Raw genomic sequence first — 24678 nt, forward strand, 5'->3', positions numbered from 1 at the left:
TAGAGGACTTAGTTTGGCTTTTCTGTGAGTGTTTATGGCTTTATTTGGATAGACTTTTCTGATAAAACTTACTTAGTTGTAAACTTTCCTGTATATAGAATGTTCCAAGAGATCTGTTGGTACTTGAATCCTGAAACATATAAACAATATTTACAAACGTTTCACCAATCATAGTGTCCCAAAATAATATAAGGAAATCCACCAACATGATCCACAGAAATTGAAATTTGTGGTATTAGAACATATAAGCCACAACTATAAGGGTGATGATAGACAGGGAAACGTATTGGATATACAGGTTGAATTCTTTGATTCCAAGTGGTCTCAACATAGATCTGGATCTAGCTTTGTTTTAATTTAATATACATAGTTGAATAATATGAAGTGATTCTAGTTCATTATTTTTCTTATTTTACTTTACTTTACTTATTTAATTAATTATTAATATGTGAGATTTTATATTATTGAGTTGATAGTTTTTGAATAAATATGCATAAAATTTGCATTTTAATGACTAAAATCACATATGTTGCGATATATTAAATCAATCCGAGCCATGGCACCAAAATGTTGTGTATCGTATAGATGTAGTATATTATTACAAATATACTTTATATTCCAATATTTACCACAGCCAGGTAAAAGGAAACAACCACGGTTCTTTTCCAGAGATGAAGCAAATTTATTTCGATTATCCAGCCCAGAGACAGCAAATGATACAGAGTTCCTTTAAATATGCCCACAGGATCTGTTCTATAGGGATTAGCCTTCAGGACTTCTCCCTAACCTAACTCATATATCTTTGTGTGTCTATCTGTCTATGTTTCTATCAATCTGTCCAACCTAAAAACTATGTGTGTATAAGAGCTTCACAAGTTATACTCTTAGGGCTCTCACTGACCAAAGTAGGGATGTGTTCTGATAAGATAATCAGGTATCAGAATCTTTTTGTGTTAGTCAGTCGGGTAGTTCCCATAAGGAGCCGTCTTACCATAAACAACTGTACACACAATTTAACTTTGAAATGCAAAAGACCCTCCAGTTGGCTTCCTGGGATATCTTGGTGTTGATCACCCCCCTATAATAAATACCAAGGTAACCAACACAAAAAGGCACTTCAAAGCATTCCCAACTTAAGAAACTTAATTAACATCTGACTGACTCACTGTTTAAATACAGATATCTTGTGCACTATGTACATTCATACAATTAAATGATACTAATATTATACACTTGCAGGTATGTATGCATAGTCCCCAAACATATTAGTACAACATAAAATTATTTGTTTACTATTTTTATGACTTATAAGACACTGGATAAAATTGAATGCTGTGAATCATGGTACTTGCAATGCTGAACATACAGTGACGATTGGAATTGTGATGTGTCACAGCAAATGTACATGGGTCAGCATATAACAGGGAGTGAGCAGCACTAACTGAATTTTTTCACTTTATGTACTATTTGCTTTACGATATGGCTATTCTTCTGAGTAGAAAATTGGTTGCTTTACAGTGATTTTATTATTTGTTAAAGCAGCACTATGATATATTTTTGCTTTATATTTTTTGTTTATCACTTGTCTGTGACTGGAGGGATACTTAAGGTGAAGGACTGACACTATTATATGCATCAATATTAGGTAAGAAATCTTGTGAGTGTATACCCAAAAAGGGGAATCCTGAAAATTGTTACATTTGGGGATCTTTATCAACATACTTCTTCAGGCTCCATTTTGAATACTTTGTGGCTCTTGGGCTTTATTACCAATCTTCAATTAATTTTGGACATCCTGTGTGACTAATTCAGAACTTAAGTGAACAGTCCTATTCAGTGTGTACTGCCTCCACCAGTCACACTTAAACCAGACCAAGTAGATCCCATCATACATTATTGTTTAATGCGAATCATAAAAGAGAGAAATTGGCAAATACAATTTTATTTATAAGAAATAATTCCCTGCTGTATGCAAACTACTTGCAAGAACCAAATTAATCTAATTGCATGTAGCAATCAAACTTAAGCTCTACATTTTTTGCATGATCACCGTTATTCACCGTTACTAATTACCAACAGGTACCCTGCTTCCCCAAATTAAGGGCAGAAGCGGTCATTGAGGTTTGTGCGCATACAAATCAGCATATCCATAATGTCAGTCAAGCACACTAAGGGGCACATTTACTAAGACACGAATCTGAACCGAATTGGAAAAATTCCGATTTGAAAACGAACATTTTGCGACTTTTTCGTATTTTTTGCGATTTTTTTCGGCGTCTTTACGACTTTTTCGTTACCAATACGATTTGCGCGAAAAAACGCGAGTTTTTCGTAGCCATTCCGAAAGTTGCGCAAAATCGCACGATTTTTTCATAGCGTTAAAACTTGCGCGAAAAGTTGCGCCTTTTTCGTAGCGTTAAAACTTAAAAGGTGTGACGTTTCGCGCAAGTTTTAACGCTACGAAAAAGCGCAACTTTTTGCGCAAGTTTTAATGCTACGAAAAATCGCCAGATTTTGCGCAACTTTCGGAATGGCTGCAAAAAACTCGCGTTTTTTCGCACAAATCGTATTAGTAACGAAAAAGTCGCGACATTTTTCCGAAAAAATCGCAAAATAGCGATCATTACGAAAAAAACGCAATCGGACGCATTCGGCCCGTTCGTGGCTTAGTAAATGTGCCCCTAAGGCTAATGCCACACGAGGCGTAGGGCTGAAATTTTCGGCAAGCGGAAAAATGCTTGCCGAAAATTCAGCCCTACGCCTGCTACTTGTGCCTGCACTGGAATGAATGGGATACGCTCGGGTGCAGGCACATGTAGCCGATATACGCATGAAAACGAGCGAGAATGCAAAGTCTCGCGTTTTCATGCGTATATTGGCTACATGTGCCTGCACCCGAGCGTATCCCATTTATTCGGGTGCAGGCACAAGTAGCGGGCGTAGGGCTGAATTTTCGGCAAGCGCTTTTCCGCTTACCGAAAATTTCAGCCCTACGCCTCGTGTGGCATCAGCCTAAAATAATGGATAAAAGTATAAGGCTGTGCGAGGCAGCCAGCATGATTTATTAACATTGCATAATGCACATCCTGCATACGCTCGTTTGCCTTTAGGCATGTACAAACTTTAGAGGTGGTTAACTTGGGGGGAGCGACAATCAATTTTATCCTGAGGAAGCGTGCCGGTGATCATGTGAAATGTGTAGAGCTGTAGTTGCACTGTTACATGAATTTTTATTACACTGTTCTGTGATTTCTCTCTTTTAATGTAATGCTTTCAGCAGGGATTTACTTTGGAATCTTGAAGCCTCCTGTCTTCAGCTCATTAGAGCTCTAATGAGGTGAAGACAGAAGGCTTCACTATTCCACTACGATTAGTAGGTATGTGACCAGTGGAGACAGTACACATTGACAAGCACTGCGCACTTTATATTTTAATAGTCCCATAGCTTACTTTTGCACTCTTTTTTTGGCTGTTACATATAATGATCTCTGTAAGTCATAGTCACATGACTTATCTTCTTCCAGAAGCTCCTTGGTCAGCTATGCGAGCAGCACAAGGCAGTGAGAGAACAGGACCGCCTGGTACAGCAACTTAGAGCAGAAAAGGTAAGTGTGACAGTAACACAAAATATGAAAACAGTCAAAGTAAAACATTGACTAAAGGAGAACTATATATTCTGAAAAGACTTAAATAATGGATAATTTATATGATTATAAGCATATCCTACTACTGTTCAGGGAATCAAAGATACATATTAATACATAATGATGTTTTTACATATTTTTACTTGATCCATCACAGATTCCACCATTTTATGATGTTCTGAATGATCGCTCACAAAACAGGAAAAAAATTGAATTTGTAACTATAACACTAAATTGTACAAGAAAAAAAACTCACACTTTTGTACCTAATTTTACAGTGTTATATAATCATAATGTTAAAATTTATACAGATCCTGTAATACAGCCCCCTCTGTACTGATTCATATGCAATAAAGATCCACACTCCCACCAGTGTTTTAAAAGCAATAGACCCTACCCCTAAAAGTAAAAATGTCCTTGAAGTAAAAAATGAAGGAATGTTTGAGTCAAATTAGGAATCCTAAATCTGTAGAAATAGATTAGTGGATGTAGCTATCCTCTTCGCTAAGAGAGAAACGTTATGATTATTTTGTTTTATGTTTAGATTTATTAGTTTTTGATGTGATGTGTTACATTAAGTGACTTTATAGGAATTTTAGACAATTTATGCTGCATTTACGTTGTGCCTATATTTTGTATAAGGTGGCTTTATGTTTGTAACTGACAGTTGGCATTTTATAATTTAATTTGAATTGAATTATTGACAAATATGGGTATCTATAAAATAGGCTTGAATTAATAATCATAAAAAACAGTGTAGGTGATACAAATGATACAGAATGCATGTTTACAGCCTGATTATTTGTAGAAGTAAGATGAGACAATTGAATAAATATGTGGTTTTAACTAATTAAAGTATAAGTAACCCTTTAAAATAAGTTAATGTTAAATTGCAATTTACATTCATAATAGTTTTTTAAAGATTCAAAGATATTAAAGAAACAGTATCAAAATAAATGAAAATATATAAAAGTAATTGCAATATAATGTACTGTTGCCCTGCACTGGTAAAACTGGTGTGTTTGCCTCAGAAACACTACTATAGTTTATATAAACAAAGATGCAGTGTAGCCATGGGGGCAGCCATTCAAGGGGAAAAAAGGCACTGGTTACAAACAGAAACAACATTGTATTCTACAGGGCTTATCTGTTATAGACCATCTTATTTATATAAACTAGTGTTCCTGAAGCAAACAAACAACTATTATCAGTGCAGAGCAACTAAAGCTGCTGTATTTCATTAAAAGGGCATTAACTCAAGGGATGAAAACATAATTTTGCCTTTTTATAGGTCTCTGGTAAGGCCTCACCTTGAGTATGCAGTGCAGTTTTGGGCTCCAGTCCTCAAAGGAGAAAGAAAGGCAAAGTCACTTGGCACCCCCAAGTGACTTTAATCGCCTACCTTTAACCTCGGGCTGGTGCCCCTGCTCGGAGAGAACAGCACCAGCCCGGGGTAGCAGCGATCGCTTCCTGGTTCCCTGCGCAAGCATGCGCAGTAGAGTGAAAATCCGAACTTTAACAGAAAAGTCGGCTTTTCACTCTACTGCGCATGCACCGACTGCTGACATTTTCGGAAAAGGAAGGAGGAAGTGCTGCACTCCAGGTACCCCGGGCTGGTGCTGTTTTCTCCGTACAGGGGCACCAGCCCGGGGTTCGAGGTAAGCGATTAAAGTCACTTGGGGGTGCCTAACCCCCAAGTAACTTTGCCTTTCCTTCTCCTTTAAGAAGGATATTAATAAGCTGGAGAGTGTGCAGAGATGTGCAACTAAACTGGTAAAGGAGATGGAAGATTTAAACTATGAGGTTAGACTGTCAAGGTTAGGGTTGTTTTCTATGGAAAAAAGATGCTTGCGAGGGGACGTGATTTCTTTGTATAAGTACATTAGAGGGGATTATAGACATATAGGGAATGTTCTTTTCTCCCATAAAAACGATTAGTGAACCAGAGGCCAACCCTTTAGATTAGAGGAATGGAACTTTCATTTGAAGCAGCGCAGGTGGTTTTTCACTGTGATGTTGTGGAATGTCCTTCCAATCGATGTTGTGATGGCAGATTCTGTTGATGCCTTTAAGAGGGGCTTGGATGATTTCTTGAACATGCATTATATCCACGGCTATACATTGTTTATGTATGTGAGTGTATACAGGGCTGTGGAGTCGGAGTCGAGGAGACGGAGGCAAATTTGGGTACCTGGAGTCGGAGTCGGCAAACAATGAGCCGACTTTGACTCCTACTAAATTTAAATGGGAATAAAAAAAAAAAAAATAAAGCAAGTTTAAATGTCCCAATTCACAAACATTCATAATTAATTACTTCTCTGCTATAAGAATAAAGCCCAATGCACGCAGTGTATAAACGAACACGTTGAGTGACCATGAAGCTTTTCATTGACTGTATGCTTCACTAAATGGGACGTAACGCACAGTTAAAGGGGAAGGAAAGGCAAAGTCACTTGGGGGTGCCAAAATGTTAAGCACCCCCAAGTGACTTTAACCGCTTACCTTGTACCCCGGGCTGGTGCCCCTGTTAGGAGAAAATAGCACCAGCCCGGGGCACCTGGAGCGCAGCACTTCCTCCTTCTGCCTTCCACTTCCTAAACTGCCGGTGGCCGGGCATGCACAGTAGAGCGAAAAAGCCGACTTAAATGTTTAAGTTCGGCTTTTCACTCTACTGCGCATGCGCGCGCAGCGAAGCCGGAAGGAGGAAGCGCCGGCAGCTACCCCGGGCTGGTGCTGTTTTCTCCTGACAGCGGCACCAGCCCGGGGTAAAAGGTAGGCGGTTAAAGTCACTTGGGGGTGCCTAACATTTTGGCACCCCCAAGTGACTTTACCTTTCTTTTTCCTTTAAGGTGCGGCAGCTCCACCGCGTCGTGTTCCTCTGTTACAGGGAACACAATGCCCACTGTGAACCTAGCCTGACTCTCACTGATAACTAATTAAGTAAAAAAAATTTGCAGGACTAGAAATACTTGTATACGTGAAGGGAATGGATAGTCAATAGTTAAAGACTGAAGCTTTAAAACATTTGAAAAACTGTTGTAATTCAGCTGTAATGTTAGCTTAAACTTTAAACATGACTATCGGATTCTTGGGAAATCATTAGAAGTAGGAGTATAGATAAAATTGTCAATCAGTTTATTATCAGTTCAGTTGTGTTTTAAGTGCCCCTTCCCCCCTGCCCCTTCCTGGATGTATAAAATATATTAGCACGGTGCCGAGGGCCGGAATTTCTCGCGCATACATGGTGGAGGGCCGCTAATGGAAGCCAGTTTTGACCACTCCCCCCTTTTAAACCACACCCACTTCAAACCACACCTATTTTATCACAATGGTGGTAGTGCAGCATAAACCCAAAGGCTTGGTCCTCACTGCAGGGATATCAACCATCATTCATATGTGAAAAAATTATATTATGTCATATTAAGACACACTCTAAAATCCATATGACTCCTCCTCCCCTGTGGATAGCACAGCAACCCCCAGCATATAATTACACACCTTAGGGACCATTTAATGGCTATTTCCAACTGCTAACAAACTCCCAGAACAAACCCCTGCCATGTTCACCTCCCACAGGCAGCATAGGGTAGAAAGAGTATATGGCACACACAAGCAGCACTCTGCCTGCCCTACGTTACCTGTGTGTGCCATACTCTGCCTGCCCTATGATGCCTGTGTCTGCCATATGCTGCCTGTGTGTGCCATACTCTGTCTGCCCTATGATGCCTGTGTCTGCCATATGCTGCCTGTGTGTGCCATACTCTGCCTGACATATGTTGCCTGTGTGTGCCATACTCTGCCCTACCCTGCCTGTGTGTGCCATACTCTCCCTGCCATATGCTGCCTGTGTGTGCCATACTCTGCCCTACCCTGCCTGTGTGTGCTATACTCTCCCTGCCATATGCTGCCTGTGTGTGCCATACTCTGCCCTACCCTGCCTGTGTGTGCCATACTCTCCCTGCCATATGCTGCCTGTGTGTGCCATACTCTGCCTGCCCTGCCTGTGTGTGCCATACTCTGCCCTACCCTGCCTGTGTGTGCCATACTCTCCCTGCCATATGCTGCCTGTGTGTGCCATACTCTGTCCTACCCTGCCTGTGTGTGCCATACTCTCCCTGCCATATTCTGCCTGTGTGTGCCATACTCTGCCTGCCCTGCCTGTGTGTGCCATACTCTGCCTGCCCTATGATGCCTGTGTCTGCCATATGCTGCCTGTTTGTGCCATACTCTGCCTGCCCTATTATGCCTGTGTGTGCCATACTCTGCCCTACCCTGCCTGTGTTTGCCATACTCTCCCTGCCATATTCTGCCTGTGTGTGCCATACTCTGCCTGCCATATAGTGCCTGTGTGTGCCATACTCTGCCCTACCCTGCCTGTGTGTGCCATACTCTCCCTGTCATATGCTGCCTGTGTGTGCCATACTCTGCCCTACCCTGCCTGTGTGTGCCATACTCTCCCTGCCATATGCTGCCTGTGTGTGCCATACTCTGCCTACCATATGCTGCCTGTGTGTGCCATACTCTGCCTGCCCTGCCTGTGTGTGCCATACTCTGCCTGTTCTGCCTGTGTGTGCCATACTCTGCCTGTGTGTGTCATATACTCTCCCTGCCCTATGCTGCCTGTGTGTTCAATACCCTCCCTGTCCTATGCTGCCTGTTTGTGCCATACCCTCCCTGCCCTATGCTGCCTATGTGCCATACTCTGCCTACCCTATGCTGCCTACACACAGGCAGCATAGGCCAGGCAGTACATACAATGTCTGAGGTGTGAACAGACGAATAATGTGGGTGATTAAAGCCTGAGCAGGAGGTGTGAACAATGCTGGGGGTGAACAATACAGAGATTAAAAGGTGTGAACAGTACAGGGGATTAGATGTTTAAACAATACAGAGGGATTACAGCCTGAATCTGAGATGAGAACCATGCAGTTAATCTCAGTACTGATACCATTTAAAGTTTACACAAGGGTAAACCATCAAAGCAGCCAGACAGGTGGGGGGCCGCCAGTTGGACAGCACTGCATTAGCATATTAAAAACAGAGGAGTCGGAAGTATCAGAAACTGAGGAGTCGGAGTCATTGAATTTATCTACCGACTCCACAGCCCTGAGTGTATAGATAGGTCAGTATAGGTTTGTGTGTGCTGGGTTCACTTGGAAATGCCCCGCATAGTGTAACAGTAATGCTGCAATCCTCAACCCTTTTCACGAACACAGTAAATATTGTATTTCAAAGAAAAATGGACTCCTGTGCTTATATCCTTTTGGCACTTGAAGAATTAGTTGCTTTAATACATACAGTGGCTTGCAAAAGTATTCGGCCCCCTTGAACTTTTCCACATTTTGTCACATTACAGCCACAAACATGAATCAATTTTATTGGAATTCCACGTGAAAGACCAATACAAAGTGGTGTACACGTGAGAAGTGGAAGGAAAATCATACATGATTCCAAACATTTTTTACAAATAAATAACTGCAAAGTGGGGTGTGCGTAATTATTCAGCCCCCTTAGTCAATACTTTGTAGAACCACATTTTGCTGCAATTACAGCTGCCAGTCTTTTAGGGTATGTCTCTACCAGCTTTGCACATCTAGAGACTGAAATCCTTGCCCATTCTTCTTTGCAAAACAGCTCCAGCTCAGTCAGATTAGATGGACAGCGTTTGTGAACAGCAGTTTTCAGATCTTGCCACAGATTCTCGATTGGATTTAGATCTGGACTTTGACTGGGCCATTCTAACACATGGATATGTTTTGTTTTAAACCATTCCATTGTTGCCCTGGCTTTATGTTTAGGGTCGTTGTCCTGCTGGAAGGTGAACCTCCACCCCAGTCTCAAGTCTTTTGCAGACTCCAAGAGGTTTTCTTTCAAGATTGCCCTGTATTTGGCTTCATCCATCTTCCCATCAACTCTGACCAGCTTCCCTGTCCCTGCTGAAGAGAAGCACCCCCAGAGCATGATGCTGCCGCCACCATATTTGACAGTGGGGATGGTGTGTTTAGAGTGATGTGCAGTGTTAGTTTTCCGCCACACATAGCATTTTTCATTTTGGCCAAAAAGTTCCATTTTGGTCTCATCTGACCAGAGCACCTTCTTCCACATGTTTGCTGTGTCCCCCACATGGCTTGTGGCAAACTGCAAACGGGACTTCTTATAGTTTTCTGTTAACAATGGCTTTCTTCTTGCCACTCTTCCATAAAGGCCAACTTTGTGCAGAGCACAACTAATAGATGTCCTATGGACAGATTCCACCCCTTGAGCTGTAGATCTCTGCAGCTCGTCTAGAGTCACCATGGGCCTCTTGGCTGCATTTCTGATCAGCGCTCTTCTTGTTCGGCCTGTGAGTTTAGGTGGACGGCCTTGTCTTGGTAGGTTTACAGTTGTGCCATACTCCTTCCATTTCTGAATGATCGCTTGAACAATGCTCCGTGGGATGTTCAAGGCTTTGGAAATCTTTTTGTAGCCTAAGCCTGCTTTAAATTTCTCAATAACTTTATCCCTGACCTGTCTGGTGTGTTCTTTGGACTTCATGGTGTTGTTGCTCCCAATATTCTCTTAGACAACCTCTGAGGCCGTCACAGAGCAGCTGTATTTGTACTGAAATTAGATTACACACAGTTCTACTTTTTGTTATTAATGGAATGAATTGAGAACAGTAATGATTTAATATCATTTTAAATGACAACCATTTCTGCTCTGTGTTTTTATCAGAAAACATAATGCCCCAATCTATGCCCTGAAGCGCTGCCCTTAAGGAGCTAAAATTTGCCTTCCTAAAAGTCAGTGTCTTTGTTGCCCCCGTGTAAATTTGTTTCCTGCACCAAACATCAAATGAAATAACATTATGGTCACTATTACCCAGGGGTTCAACCACTCGCACATTTGCTATACGTTCTGGGTCATTAGAGATCACTAGATCTAGTATAGCATGGTTCCTAGTTGGCTCCTCAACAACTTGTGACATAAAGTTGTCATGCAGCAAGTTTATAAACTTGTTCCCATTTACTGTCCTGGCAGTACTAATTACAAATTAGTTTGGATTCTTTTTACTCCTAGCTGCAATATCCCTTTCCGTCTCTATTTTAGCTTGCCTGATAGCTTTTTTGCATGCTGTATTTGCTTCTTTGTACCTGATGAAAGTTTCCACTGTCCCAGCTAACTTGAATGCTTTAAAAGCACGTTTTTTCTTACCAACCTCGACACTAACACTTTTATTCAGCCATAAAGGTTTTGCTTTGCGATGCCTCTCCTTGCTGACAAGGGGAATATACTGTTGTGTATACCTGCAAAGCAATGTTTTAAAGATGTTCCATTTTCACATCCTTCTGTGTCTAACCCTGTGAAAAGCCTTTCCCAGTTGACACATTGCAGAGATGCCCTTATACTGGCAAAGTCTGCACGTCTAAAATTGAGTGTTTTAGTTACTCCCTTATAGAGCTGTCTCTGCAGCATTATCTCAAAGGAGACCATGTTGTGATCACTGTTCCCCAAATGCTCACCCACACAAATGTTAGAGATGAGTTCAGTATTATTAGATATTACCAGGTCCAAAATAGAGTCATTCCTAGTAGGTTCTTGAACCGCCTGAAATAGAAAGTTGTCATTTAGCATATTTACAAACCTACTAGCTTTTTCTGACTTAGCCACCCCATTACTCCAGTCAATGTCCGGATAATTAAAGTCCCCCATAATAACAACTTTACACTGTTTTGAAGCCTCCTCCATTTGCAACAATAGCTGGGTCTCATCCCCCTCATCTATACGGGGTTGTTTATAGCATACACCAATGATCATTTTCTTTGTGACCTTCAGCCCTACTGAAATTTCTACCCAAAGAGATTCGACATTTTCATTGGTAATGTAAAGACATGGCTTTAAATCTGACTTTACATAAAGACAAACCCCTCCACCCTTTTTAATCTCTCTGTCCCTCCTAAAAAGTGTATAACCAATTAAATTCTCGGCCCAGTCGCATTTTTCATCCCACCAGGTCTCAGTGATACCAATTAAATCATAATTTTCAATACATGCAATAGCTTGCAGCTCCCCTAATTTACTCTACAAGCTTTGCGCATTAGCCAGCATGCAGCGGAGATTATTACGTCTCCCTCTAATGGAGAGTTAGAGCTAAGGCAAATATTAGACTGTTTTCCTTGTAACGGAACCTCCTTATCTGATAAACTATATACCCCCCTCACTCCTGCCCCACAACCCTTTGCTAGTCCCCCTGCCCCATCTACACTAGCTTTCCTATAGAACTCTCGCTCACCCACCCCCCCTTGTCTAGTTTAAAGACTCTTCCAGCCTCTTAACCATTCTCTCCCCTAGCACAGCAGACCCCCTTCCATTGAGGTGCAATCCGTCACAGCTGTATAGATTGTACCCCAAAGAAAAGTCACCCCAGTGCTCTAGGAACCCAAACCCTTCCTTCCTACACCAAGACTTTAGCCACGCATTTAGCTCCCTAAGCTCCCGCTGTCTCCCTGAACTTGCATGTGGCACCGGCAAAATTTCCGAAAAAATTACATTAGAGGACCTTTACTTAATCTTATAGCCTAGATCCCTGAACTCATTCTTTAAGGTCCCCCACCTACCATTCATTTTGTCGTTAGTACCAATATGTACCAAGACAGCCAGGTCATGCCCAGCCCCTCCCAATAATTTGTCATAATTTTATCTTACATTTTGATAAATCTGCTCCTTAGTGTATAACTAACATTTATGTTATTTCCACCATAGTGAGTAACCTTGCACTTATCAAGACTGAACACTGAACTCACAGCATCCTGCAACATATAGACCCCTGTGGTATTCCACTAGCACCACTGGTCTAGTTAGAAAATGTTCCATTTACCACCACTCTTTGTAATCTATCCTGCAGCCAGTTTCTCTATCCAAGTACAATTAATCAATAACTTTTTGTGTGGAAATATATCAAATGCTTTTGCAAAGTCTAAATAGATCACATCCACTGCTTGCATCCTCCTAAAAGACAATTAAAGTAGTCTGGCAAGATCTATTACGCATAAAACAATGCTGGCAGAAATTCATAGCATTGTGATTTTCAATGTATTCAAGTATCCTAATCCTTTTTGTCCCTTCCAAAAACTTTCCTACCACTGATGTCAGGCCTATAATTGAATTTACTGCTTGCATGCATCAGATAATGTTATTAGAATTGCGTCTGTTAAAATGTAAGTCTTCATTAGCTGGTTCCACAGTTTTCGATGATGTGGACCTTGAGCTCCAGTCCTGGCTCTTAGACAAGATTAACTGACTACACAAAGGGATGTTTTTACTAACATTGGAGACAAGTGTCACCAGTGTTTTTGACCATAGCTTTGGAGGAATTCCAAACTCCTGCACCTTCACAGCCCGCAAGACTTTTAACTACTGGCCTCTTAGCCGCTTATGTGCCTGAAATGCCTAGGAGACATTCTGATGGAGGGGAAATTTCCTAATTTTTTACACAGCTCAAAGCTGTTACATTGACAGGATCTACCTTTAACTATGCCAAGCATTCAAAACCCAATTTCTCTCTCTGCCTTTACTAAGAGCCTATCATAAATGGGAACAATCGCCGATTGAGGAGCAGAGGGATGAGAGCAGAGATGCATCTAAGGGCCATATTTATTAACACTGGAGACAAACATCACCAGTGATGTTGCCCATTGCAATCAATCTGCAAATAGATTTAAACGATTTCTAACGAAGTTAGAAAACAAAAGCAATGATCTGGCTGATAGCTATAGACACCATCACTGGTGATGTTTGTCTCCAGTGTTAATAAATACAACCCTATAACTCACTTCGAGATAGACTGGTTCAGTATAAATTTACACATTAGTTGTGTATTACTGTGTATTACAACTCCTGAAATGGGTGGGAACTCAGAGGCAGGCAAGGACAAGGAAAGTCAAAATCTATTAAGCACACTATTAAATAGCACTACTATTGCTGTGTAAAAACGCTATATTTCTGGCTTGCCTAATGAAAGATTTACAGAGATACACATACTAGAACCTACATGTTTCAGTGAACGGCGCTGCCATCTTGTCCAGCATGTCTGTATCGGCTCTCCCCCTGCTCTCCATGTCACCACCGCTGCCACCCCCAGACTCGCTCCCCCAGAGTTTAGCAACCGGCGCTCCCTGGTCTGCATGTCACCTCCAGTCACGACCCCCCCGCTTATCGCTACTCGCTCCACACAGCTGCCGCCTGCCAGGTCTGCATGTCACCTCCGGCGCTACTCGCTTCTCTCTCTGCTTTTGGCTGCGTCGCCATGGCAACCTCCAACGCTCCTGCTGTTTGCACATGTGCAATCTATGGATCTGGTCGTAGTCTTAGTGCAGGAGCGATGCATTATGGGAACCCTCTTTACCCAGCTCAAAGTTTTTTCTCCGTGTTTGGCTTCAGATCTTCTGAACAGGTTAAATATGGGGAGACTTGAGGGCGCTATTGAGATTAATTCTTTATTAGCCTTTCCTTCTCCTTTAAGTGCAGGCCTGCACCATGCAGTGTAATTAAACACAAGTTGCAAGGCACAGGAGATTGATATATTTCTATCATTTACAAAAATGATGTCACTGCAGATTCACTGTACTTTTTTTCAAAGTTGAAGAAGATAGTTGGAATATGGAGAAAGACTGGCTTTGGGCATACTGGTAACCATGAAAGGAGATTTTTTTCCTAGGAGTGCTTGCTTAGTGGTATGTTTGATGGTTTGGGTGTGTTTAACCCATTAACCCATTTACTTCATTCTTCAAGCCTCATATACATTTTAAATAACAACAATTTAAACTGACATGCATCTTAGACTGGAGTATAAAGTATTATATATAAAACTTTATAAAAATGTGTTATTAATATAAAGAATTTACAGTATATAGTATTTTAATAGTAACTTACTGGAATATTCTTTGTGATTTTCACCCTTTGTTATGTAGGAGAGTTTGGAGAGTGCTCTGATGGGGACCCACCAGGAAATGGAGATGTTTGGCAACCAGACAGCATTTCCAGAAAATCTGCTTCATCGGAAGGAATCCCTTCAAAATCAGCTCATCAGCATCCGCGTTGAATTGTCACAGGCCACAACGGTAATACCATTCTATAGTCACCATATGTGTGTCAAACTGGACATATCTAGAGAAACAGTTGGATAGACATGATTTTTTTTTCTTCTCATTAGGCCTTAAATAACAGCAGCCTAGAATATGAGGCTTTAGAGGGAGAGGTCTCTGCTTTGCATGATACCCTGTGGGAACAGCTGAATCTCAATATACAGGTAATAATGGTAATGGATACACTGTTTTTTCAGGAGCGGGACAATAAGTACATTTGCATTCATTTTATGTTTTATTTGTATTGTACTCTCAGAATGAGCTTATGAACCGACAGATCCAGAGAGAGATTTGGAGGATTCAGGATGTCATGGAGGGACTGAGAAAAAATAATCCATCCCGGGGAACTGACACGGCAAAGCACCGCGGTAAGTTAGCAGGATAACTGCAGTTTAAAAAGTCCAGTATAGTCTTAAATTGATGTAAAGTGGCAAAATGATCAAACTCTCAAGACCAAAAAATGCTCTCAAACCTTTAAGATCAGCACAATTTAACCAAGTTCTAAGAAATTTTAGCAAAACTTTTGTCATGTTCTTTTGGGTTTCCCTTCTCTTTACAGTATTGCCTGGACCCTCAGCTACCTTCAGCTCCAACAGCCCTGCAAGTCCCATAAGCTCTGCTAGTCTTACAAGCCCCCTCAGTCCCTTTTCTCTCATCTCAGGATCACAAGGCTCCCCCACCAAGCAAACAACCAGTGAGGTAAGCATTGAAATATATCAGCACTGCCATATGGAATGCACATTATTGTAATATTAAAGAAGCAGCAATGATAATTCACAGCAGTGTAACTTACAGGTGGTGCATATAATGTTAAGCTTAAAAGGCCAGAAACTTTCATACGCGCAGAAAGAATTAATGAAAACATTAAAATACATTTTCTGTCATTGCTGGACTTCCATAGTAGATCTCCAGATTGTCTTGTGGATCATAACGCTGCATTCATGCCTTTGATATAATGCTTAAAAGATATATTGGACTCTTGTGGGACTTTTACCTCAGCCATGTTTTAAGTCCACTCTCTAGGCAAAATCTCTTTCAAATGTACAGGGACTCCCCATAGTATATATTTTTTAAATCTTTGTTTAAAGGACAATGAAAGGTTAATATAAATTAAAAGTAAGTCTAAATGCATTCTTTTTAAGTACTTACTGCATATCTAAATTCCCAGATCCCTGCTTGCTTCTCTGAGATATGGTGCTGGCAGCTTACACCAGTGTGAAGACTACAGTGACATCACTGAAATCTCTCTGTCCTTCCTGTAGGCTGCCAGCGGCAGCCTTCCTATTCTCTGAGCATGTGTGTAACTTGATGCTGTCTCCTGTTCTGAGCTACACATGCCCATCAGAAGCGGATCTGGCAGAGGGGAGGGGGGAGGGAGGGAATGAAAGACATGTGCAGTATGAAGCAAGGAGGGAAAGGAAGGGAGAATACCTTTTTAGAGATGGCTGCCTGTTCTAGAAAATGGGACGTAAGTGTGATTGAGTAAATATTTGATTAGGTGAGCCAAAAGTGTGGGCAGTATGCTTTTTAAATTTTGACTTGCATTCTCCTTTAAGTAGCTGCTAAGAAACAGTAGGTCTGACATAAGTTAATTGATGACCACCTTCCACTGGGCTACCATAAGTACCACATACCACATACTTAAATTTAACTGTTAATTGTTAAATGAAAAGGATGCTTTCATGATTTTTATGGTGTAGTTATTATTACAGGTATAGGACCTACTATCCAGAATGCTAGGGACCTGGGAGTTTTCCAGTTAAGGGATCTTTCTGTAATTTGGATCTCCATACCTTAAGTCTACTAAAACATCATTTTAACATTAAATAAACCCAAAAGGACTGTTTCGCTTCCAATTGGTATTAATTATATATTAGCTGGTATCAAGTACTGTATTATTTTTATAGGAAGTCATTTTAAATATTTGAATTATTTGGTTCAATCAAATCTAAGGGCTTTCTGGATAATGGGTTTCCAGATAACAGATCCCATACCTCTACTAAATTACTATACTGTGTGCATTGCAAATAATTCTACCAATTATAATTTTATTCTTTAGCCAATAAATTCATTATTTTTTCTTTTTTTCTATTGGTGTGTTAGAAGCAATCTTAGGACTTGAAACACCCAGCACTGCAAAATAAAACTGTTTAATAAAATTGTTTCTCCTATTCAGTGTTATTTCCCAAGTCACTAAAATGACTTGGCTTTCTTGTGACAGGATCCCTTTAAAGGAAAAAGAAAGTCAAAGTCACTTGGGGGTGCCAAAATGTTAGGCACCCCCAAGTGACTTTGACCACCTACCTTTTACCCCGGGCTGGTGCCCCTGTGAGGAGGGAACAGCACCAGCCCGGGGTACCTGGAGCGGATCGCTTCCTTCTTCCTGCTTCCGTTGCTGAAATGCCAGCAGTGGGCGCATGCGCAGTAGAGTGAAAAGCCGACTTTAATGTTTAAGTTCGGCTTTTCACTCTACTGCGCATGCACGCGCAGCGAATCAGGAAGAAGGAAGCGCCGGCAGCTACCCCGGGCTGGTGCTGTTCCCTCCTCACAGGGGCACCAGCCCGGGGTACGAGGTAAGCGGTTAAAATCACTTGGGGGTGCCTAACATTTTGGCACCCCCAAGTGATTTTGCCTTTCGTCTTCCTTTAAGTAGGGATGTAGCATGCCCAATAGGCATCTTTTTGAGGTCTTCATAGTTGGAGAGAGAAAAAGTGCTCAGAAAGCAAATGATGATGACTAAGACATGAACACTCCGAGCTTGGGCGAAAAAAACAGAAAGGTTTCCCGCTGTTTACAATCGTTCCGTATGAAAATTTGTGACTTTCGGATCGCCAATAAGATATTATCGTGACTAATACGATTTTTTCGTAAGCATATTTGTGATATTTGCGATCTTCAGAAATTTTCGTATCCAGTCAGAATTTATCCCATTCAGGATTCGAACTTGTGTTTTCATGAATGTGCCCCTATGTCTGTGTACTGCACATAGGCAGATTACGTGTGGTATACCACCAGTGGTGGGCTTCCGTTATCTTGGTCAACCAGGGCCTGAACTAATGGGAAACAGACAGACAGAAGAGGTACATGTTTGCTCCCTCCCCACCTCTGCACCTTAGGCACGTGCCTCTTCTATCTGTGTATCCACACATATATACTATAAAATAACTGTATACATACCATGGGCTAAAAGATATGCAGGAGATTTTTTATTTGTCAATGTCAAAGCAACGCTTTTGCTGTTCATTTGCAGTCCAATGGAAAAGTAATGGTCAGTAAAACATATGTTAAAAACAATAAATCATCCAATATTAATATGAGTTATTTTTCAGTACAGGTATGGGATCCCTTATCCGGAAACCCGTTATCCAGAAAGTTCCGAATTACGGAAAGGCCATCACCCATAGACTCCATTATAAGCAAATAATTCTAATTTTAAAATATAATTTCCTTTTTCTCTGTAATAATAAAACAGTGCCTTGTACAGGTATGGGATCCCTTATCCGTAAACCTGTTATCCAGAAAGCTCCGAATTACAGAAAGCCTGGCTCCCATAGACTCCATTTTAATCAAATAATTCAGAATTTTAAAACTGATTCCCTTTTTCTCTGTAATAATAAAACAGTACCTAATTGTACAGTAATTGATCCCAACTAAGATATAATTACCCTTTATTGGATGCAAAACAATCCTATTGGGTTTAATACATTTTTTATTGATTTTTTAGTAGACTTAAGGTATAGAGATCCAAATTACGGAAAGACCCCTTATCCGGAATACCCTTGGTCCCGAGCATTCTGGATAATGTGTCCTATACCTGTACTTGATCCCAACTAAGATATAATTCATCATTATTGGAGGCAAAACCACCCTATTGGGTTTATTCAATATTGAAATGATTTTTAGTAGACTTAAGTTATGGAGATCCAAATTACAGAAAGATCCCTTATCCGGAAAACTCCAGGTCCAAAGCATTCTGGATAACAGGTCCCATAGCTGTATTTTAACTTTCAGTGACTCATGGAGAAATCTCAGAAATAGCAGACCCATTTTTAAAGTATATCTACAAAATAGCTATTAATGATGCTTGTTATATGGAATTACAACTATTTTTTAATGTTTCTTTTGCTTGTAACATGATTTTGACTGACCTTAGTGCATCAGGATTAATATTTGTGCAAATGTTCAGTCAATGGCTTTCACTTTTGCCTCTTTTGCTACTTTCACACTTTTCTGATTTTGTTTCTATTAACATACCTTCTTTTTTTTTATATTTCCTTACTTCTGAATCTTTGTGGCTTCAATTCTACTTTAGGACTCTGGCCCTCCACGGCCCCCTCTCCCTCTTTCGTACACACCTTTGGACTCTCCTTCAGATGTCCTTCCTCTCCCTGGGGAAGGTTGTTTCCAGCCTTGGCCATACCCCCTCTCTTCCTGCTGGCTGCACAGTGAGGTAACTGGAAGGGTGAAGTTGAACCAGTCTGCTAGAAAGAGATTGAATGCATGTTTGTTTATTTGTACTAAGTTCCCTGCACTTAGGGTGATGGCACACGCATAGGCGGAGGGTGAAGTTTTTGGTTGGGGAGGCTAAAGATGGGCCATACATAGACCGAAATAAAGCTTATGTGAGATTAAGGGGATTCACCGCTGGTGTAAAAATGAATCTCCCAGCTTCCTCTTGCAGTTCCCACTGACTTTGAGGAAAACTATGCAAAAGTGCGAGTAGGAGTGTTTTTTTCATCCTAAAATGCATAGGATTTAAAAGTAAAATACATGCACTTCTTTGAGGGGTTCTCCATTTGTGTTTGTGATCAGTTAGCTTAAATATGTTTTAGTTAATTTTATAGAGAGAAAGGCAGTGGGTACTAACATCCCAGGCACATCATATGCAGTGAGATGCAGTGAGTACTGATAGCTGATATTCAGGCATGGCCTCGCACTATAACACTGGCACTGAAACTCCAATCAGAGTGCAGCTAATTACAACAGAACCAGAGCTTGCAAGAACCTACTCACAACTCACAAGGAACAGTAACACCAAAAAATGAAAGAGCTTTAAAGTAATAAAACTATAATGCACTGTTGCCCTGCACTGGTACAGCTGGGGTGTTTGCTACCGTAACACTACTATAATTTATATAATAAGCTGCTGTGTAGCCATGGGGGCAGCCATTCAAGCTGGAAAAAAGGAGAAAAGGCACAGGTTACATAGCAGATAACAGATAAGCTCTGTAGAATACAATAGTGTTTTATCTGTTATCTGCTATGTGCCTGTGCCTTTTCTCCTTTGAATGGCTGCCTCCATGGCTACATAGCAGCTTATTTATATAAATTATAGTAGACTTTCTGAAGTAAACACACAACTTTTACCAGTGCAGGGCAGCAGCACATTATATTTTAGTTACTTTTATACACTTTCATTATTTGGTGTTACTGTTCCTTTAAAGTATCAATGCTGAGAAAGTCAAGTACAGAGTGAGTTTTTATTTTTTTTAAATGTGCCAAGAAGGTTTGGGGAGCCTTAGCCTCCCCTAGCCTTATTGACATAGCCATTTTGTTGCCCGTGAAAAATCTTCACTACAGGGGGCCGCAAATTGCGTGATGCTGCTCAAATTTTTCTTGCAAGGAATTATTCACAATGTTAAACATGGTAGAGAACTTATTGCTGCGGGCAAATAATCAATTTTTCTTAAGCTGACCATAAACGTACTGATAAAATAGTACAAAACTTAGTTTCCTACAACTTCAGCCTTAATGTTAGTTTCAGATCATTGCGTTTAAATGTATGATGTCCGAACGTTCATCGGAAGAAGACTAAAATCAGGATTGTGTTAAATTTTTTTGTAGAACAGTCTGGAACAGCACCACTTGTATTCTTATTTAAAATGCCTTTATTGCACACTTCTTAGGGCATTACAGCAACATTTCAGACCATGTGTGGCCTTTTATCAAGCTAACTAACAATTAAACACCTTCCTTTTTATACCCTCGTAAAGGCATTTTAAATAAGAAAACAAGTGATGCTGTTCCAGACTCTTTTTGGTTGGATATACCAATGGGAAGTGGCCATTTGAGAACCTGCACTATTCTGAGTCAACGTGCTTTGCTGACTTCTATCTAAAAGTTAAATTCTTTTATATACATGAAAGGAAAATAAACCTAAATTTGAGTATAACTGAAAAATCGTTCTTTTTATAAATAGGTTGCTAAAAACCTTATAAATAACACATTCATAGCTTTTCTGATTTGTAAGCGTATCCCAGGGTGGCACTGGAGTTAATAGTTTTATGGCCACTTACTCCGAATATGTCAGTAAGGTGCCTCTTTATTTTGGTTATTTTTGCTTTGTTCCTTAAATCTGGTGTCTTGTATAAGTGTTTTATAAAGCAACAATGATTTTACATTTTGTCAGTAATGCTTATTATTACAGTCAATAGAACTCATGCAGCACTAGCCACAAAAGACGCAGCATTGTTCCAAAGTACTACACTGCCCTGACCACTATTAAATAGTAAAATACAAAACATGCAGTAGCTAAACCTTGTGGGCCTGGGCCCTTTGCAAAATTTTTCTGGTCCCCTCCCCCCGATGGCCTCCCTTTTTATAGGAAGCAGACCTGTCCACCCCCGCCGATGCAGGGTCTGCTTCCTGAATTGTTTTGCCACTGGAAACATACTATTCAGTCATACAGTCCAAAACAACTTCAGCAGAGTAGGGTGTGGGAATTATACAATAATGTGTTGCAATATATAAAATATATCTACATAATAAATACATATACAGGTATAGGACCCATTATCCAGAATGCTCGGGACCAAGGGTATTCCGGATAAGGGGTCTTTCTGTAATTTGGATCTCCATACCTTAAGTCTACTAAAAAATCAATAAAACATTAATTAAACTCAATAGAATTTTTTTGCATCCAATAAGGATTATGTATATCTTATTTGGGATCAATTACAAGATACTGTTTTATTACTAAAGAGAAAAAGGAAATCAGTTTTAAAATTCTAAATTATTTGATTAAAATGGAGCCTATGGGAGACGGGCTTTCCGTAATTCGGAGCTTTCTGGATAATGGGTTTCCGGATAAGGGATCCCATACCTGTAATATATTATAATATATATATATATATGACATATAATTTGTTAAACAAGTTCCAGGCGTATGCCCAGGTCCTGTTTCTGGCAGGTTCAATACATATATCAGGTCAGGGGAAAGGACCAGCACCAGCAGTTGTAACTCTGCATACAAATAATAGCACAAATGAAGGAAAAGTTGCAGAACTTACCTTTTATGTTTTAGACAGCAGCTAAACAAATTCTCAAAAGCAGGTATGGTCCTCCATGGAGTATATCTTAGTCTCTGCTATAACAATATATACATACACATTATTTAATAGGCATTTTTATATGGAAAAATATGGCCACTACCAAGCTTCAGGGGTGAATATTCAGGGGCTGCTGGGGCAGTGACAGCAAAGCTGTAAAGGCCCTATGATTGTAAGTATTTAATATATATATATATATATATATATATATATATATATATACATATATATATATATTTTATATAATTCACCAATCCACAGAAAGCATAATTAATCACATTGCCTGCAGTACAGCCTTACACAACAGAGGACCCAGCACAGCAAGAGGGCCCCTAAATCAGCATAAATGCATTTATATCGCATCACTGCACTTAACACCTGATATACCAAGAGAAAATAGCCAATTATGTGGCTATCATGAAAATATAAAGCCCACAATATGGCCTATATTATACAGCGACTTAACACACACACACAGACAAAATCACATGCACACAGAAACAAAAAAAATCAGCACCTTCTCCCCAACTCTGAACCTGAACCATTTTTAGCCTGTCTTTTCTTTCTGACTATGTTTACCTTAATTTGTCTCTTTCATTTTTTCTTTTCAGTTCCCAGTCTATTACAGCTTTCCTACCTGTGCACAGTACACCAATTTCTGCTCACTATTCACAAATTTGTAAAATGCAACTTTCTTTCTTTCTGTAGTTGAAGATGAATTTAGAACCATATAAAAGAGAATCACTCCAGCTTTCATCCTCGCTTACTCCTGAAAGATTACGTTCCCTTCAGTTTTGTTCTGAGCATGAGTCAGAGAAACAACAACAAGTACCTCTACAGGTCATTAACAAAGGTACTGGTGGGATATGTAAGAAGAATGCTTTTGAACTTGGCATCTGGTATTGTGAAATCTCCTAACTTTTTTTTCACAAATATCTCTACAGTTGGCATTGTTCCCCCAATAACAAAATCACATAATGAAGATGAGTCAGAAATGAAACCATCAGTGGTTAGACGAGAAGGTAGCAGAACACCTAATGGAAACATCTCACGAGTGAGTCCTTAATCCCAGTCCTAATGGAGGATAAACACAGATTTTGTGGGCATCAGAGTGGATCAAATTGCCATTGTTTACTATTCAGTAGGAAAAATTACCAAATTGGTTTCAATGGTTTACCTACTTATTACCTGGTTTAATCGATAAAGTTGTATCTTGTTAGCTAGTAAAACATGTATGGGGCAAAGCTCTTCAGAACATTTCAGTTCCTTTTTTAAATAAGCTAAATCGACTCTGATTTCTACATAGATGCACACACAGATATATATGTATATAGCTGTGCTATGTATATTTCAGCACTACACTCCACTTGCACACCAGGAATTTTTAAAAAATGAAAAAAAAATCACAATCTTAATTTCATATAGTTTAAAAGTCAATGTTTTGGTCTTTTCATAAGACTTTTATCAAGACCATAATCACCCTCTAAAAACACTGAAATAAACAGACAAGTTCCCTCACCCAACCATGTGCCTCCCTTATCATCATGCGATCAAACACACATCACAACCCTATACCAAGGAACATGTATAAATTATCACATATGATACATTCTTTTAAGCAGCCAAGTGGTTAGATGGTTAGATGAATAAAAATACACAATGTAACATCACCATTACCAAAAAAACACAGCAGTTAACAGTGTAGCCAGTGATTAGCAGAAACTGCATATATATATATATATATCGAACCAAGGGTGGAACACCGCTTCAATCCTTGTCCCAGGTGCACGGTAAGAGAGTTTAAATATTGAAAAATAGACCAGCAACACCGGATCTATTGCAAACAATCAATTATATATTGAAAAATACATGAACAGCCAACGTTACGTTTCGGTCCCCGTCGGGGGATTGTTTGCAATAGATCCGGTGTTGCTGGTCTTTTTTTCAATATATATATATATATATATATATATATATATATATAAAACAATGTAATACTCACATCACCCTCTGGACAAGCAGCTTAGACCTATCACTACCACTACCAGGGATGTAGATGTACATGAGCCCTGCTTCCTATGATAATATTGAATTGGGTCACTTTTCATTAGAAGGTCCTTCAGATTTGTACCCCTCTTAAACATATCCCTCTTAGGCATATCAGGAACAACTTTCCTCATTCCATCATCTTCCATTAAAACCTTCCACTGATTCCTAATCACACTATTTACAGAATGTGATTGTGTTACATACAGTATACCACTGTGGATCAGACCCAGATGTCTCCTGCCCTGTGTATGGCCACTAGTGATCCATATCCTTGCCTTTCACAGGGCCTCAACCAGAACCATAGCCGGGCACCCACATTTTCTAAAATGTATCCACATCCTTCCCAATTGTTGTTATGCTACCTGTATATCCAAATTGTTCCTAAGTACACGACAGAATTGTGAAATGGGCAGCGACCTTTTCTTTTACAGAGTTCTGTGGGACATAAGGGACTGGGTATACCATCCACCACCAGGAGGCATTGCACTAGAGAAGAAAACTGCTGCTATACCCTTCTATCTAAGTCTGGTCTGA

General features: G+C 40.1%; 1 protein-coding gene across 22 annotated transcripts in view; it reads left to right on the top strand.

Annotated features, from left to right (window-relative positions):
* Positions 1-24678, top strand: part of plekha6 (pleckstrin homology domain containing A6) — a 312036-nt gene that overhangs the window by 176938 nt on the left and 110420 nt on the right. For 18 of the 22 annotated variants that reach the window (XM_018091023.2, XM_012955768.3, XM_012955648.3 and 15 more), the window contains 8 exons: positions 3525-3605; positions 14594-14743; positions 14836-14931; positions 15024-15135; positions 15327-15466; positions 19080-19217; positions 22804-22948; positions 23040-23149. In XM_018091023.2, the coding sequence (XP_017946512.1) occupies positions 3525-3605; positions 14594-14743; positions 14836-14931; positions 15024-15135; positions 15327-15466; positions 19080-19217; positions 22804-22948; positions 23040-23149 (972 nt within the window). 22 annotated transcript variants of the gene reach the window in all.

The sequence above is a fragment of the Xenopus tropicalis genome, chromosome 2 (assembly GCF_000004195.4).
Source record: "Xenopus tropicalis strain Nigerian chromosome 2, UCB_Xtro_10.0, whole genome shotgun sequence".
Classification (NCBI taxonomy): Eukaryota; Metazoa; Chordata; class Amphibia; order Anura; family Pipidae; genus Xenopus; species Xenopus tropicalis.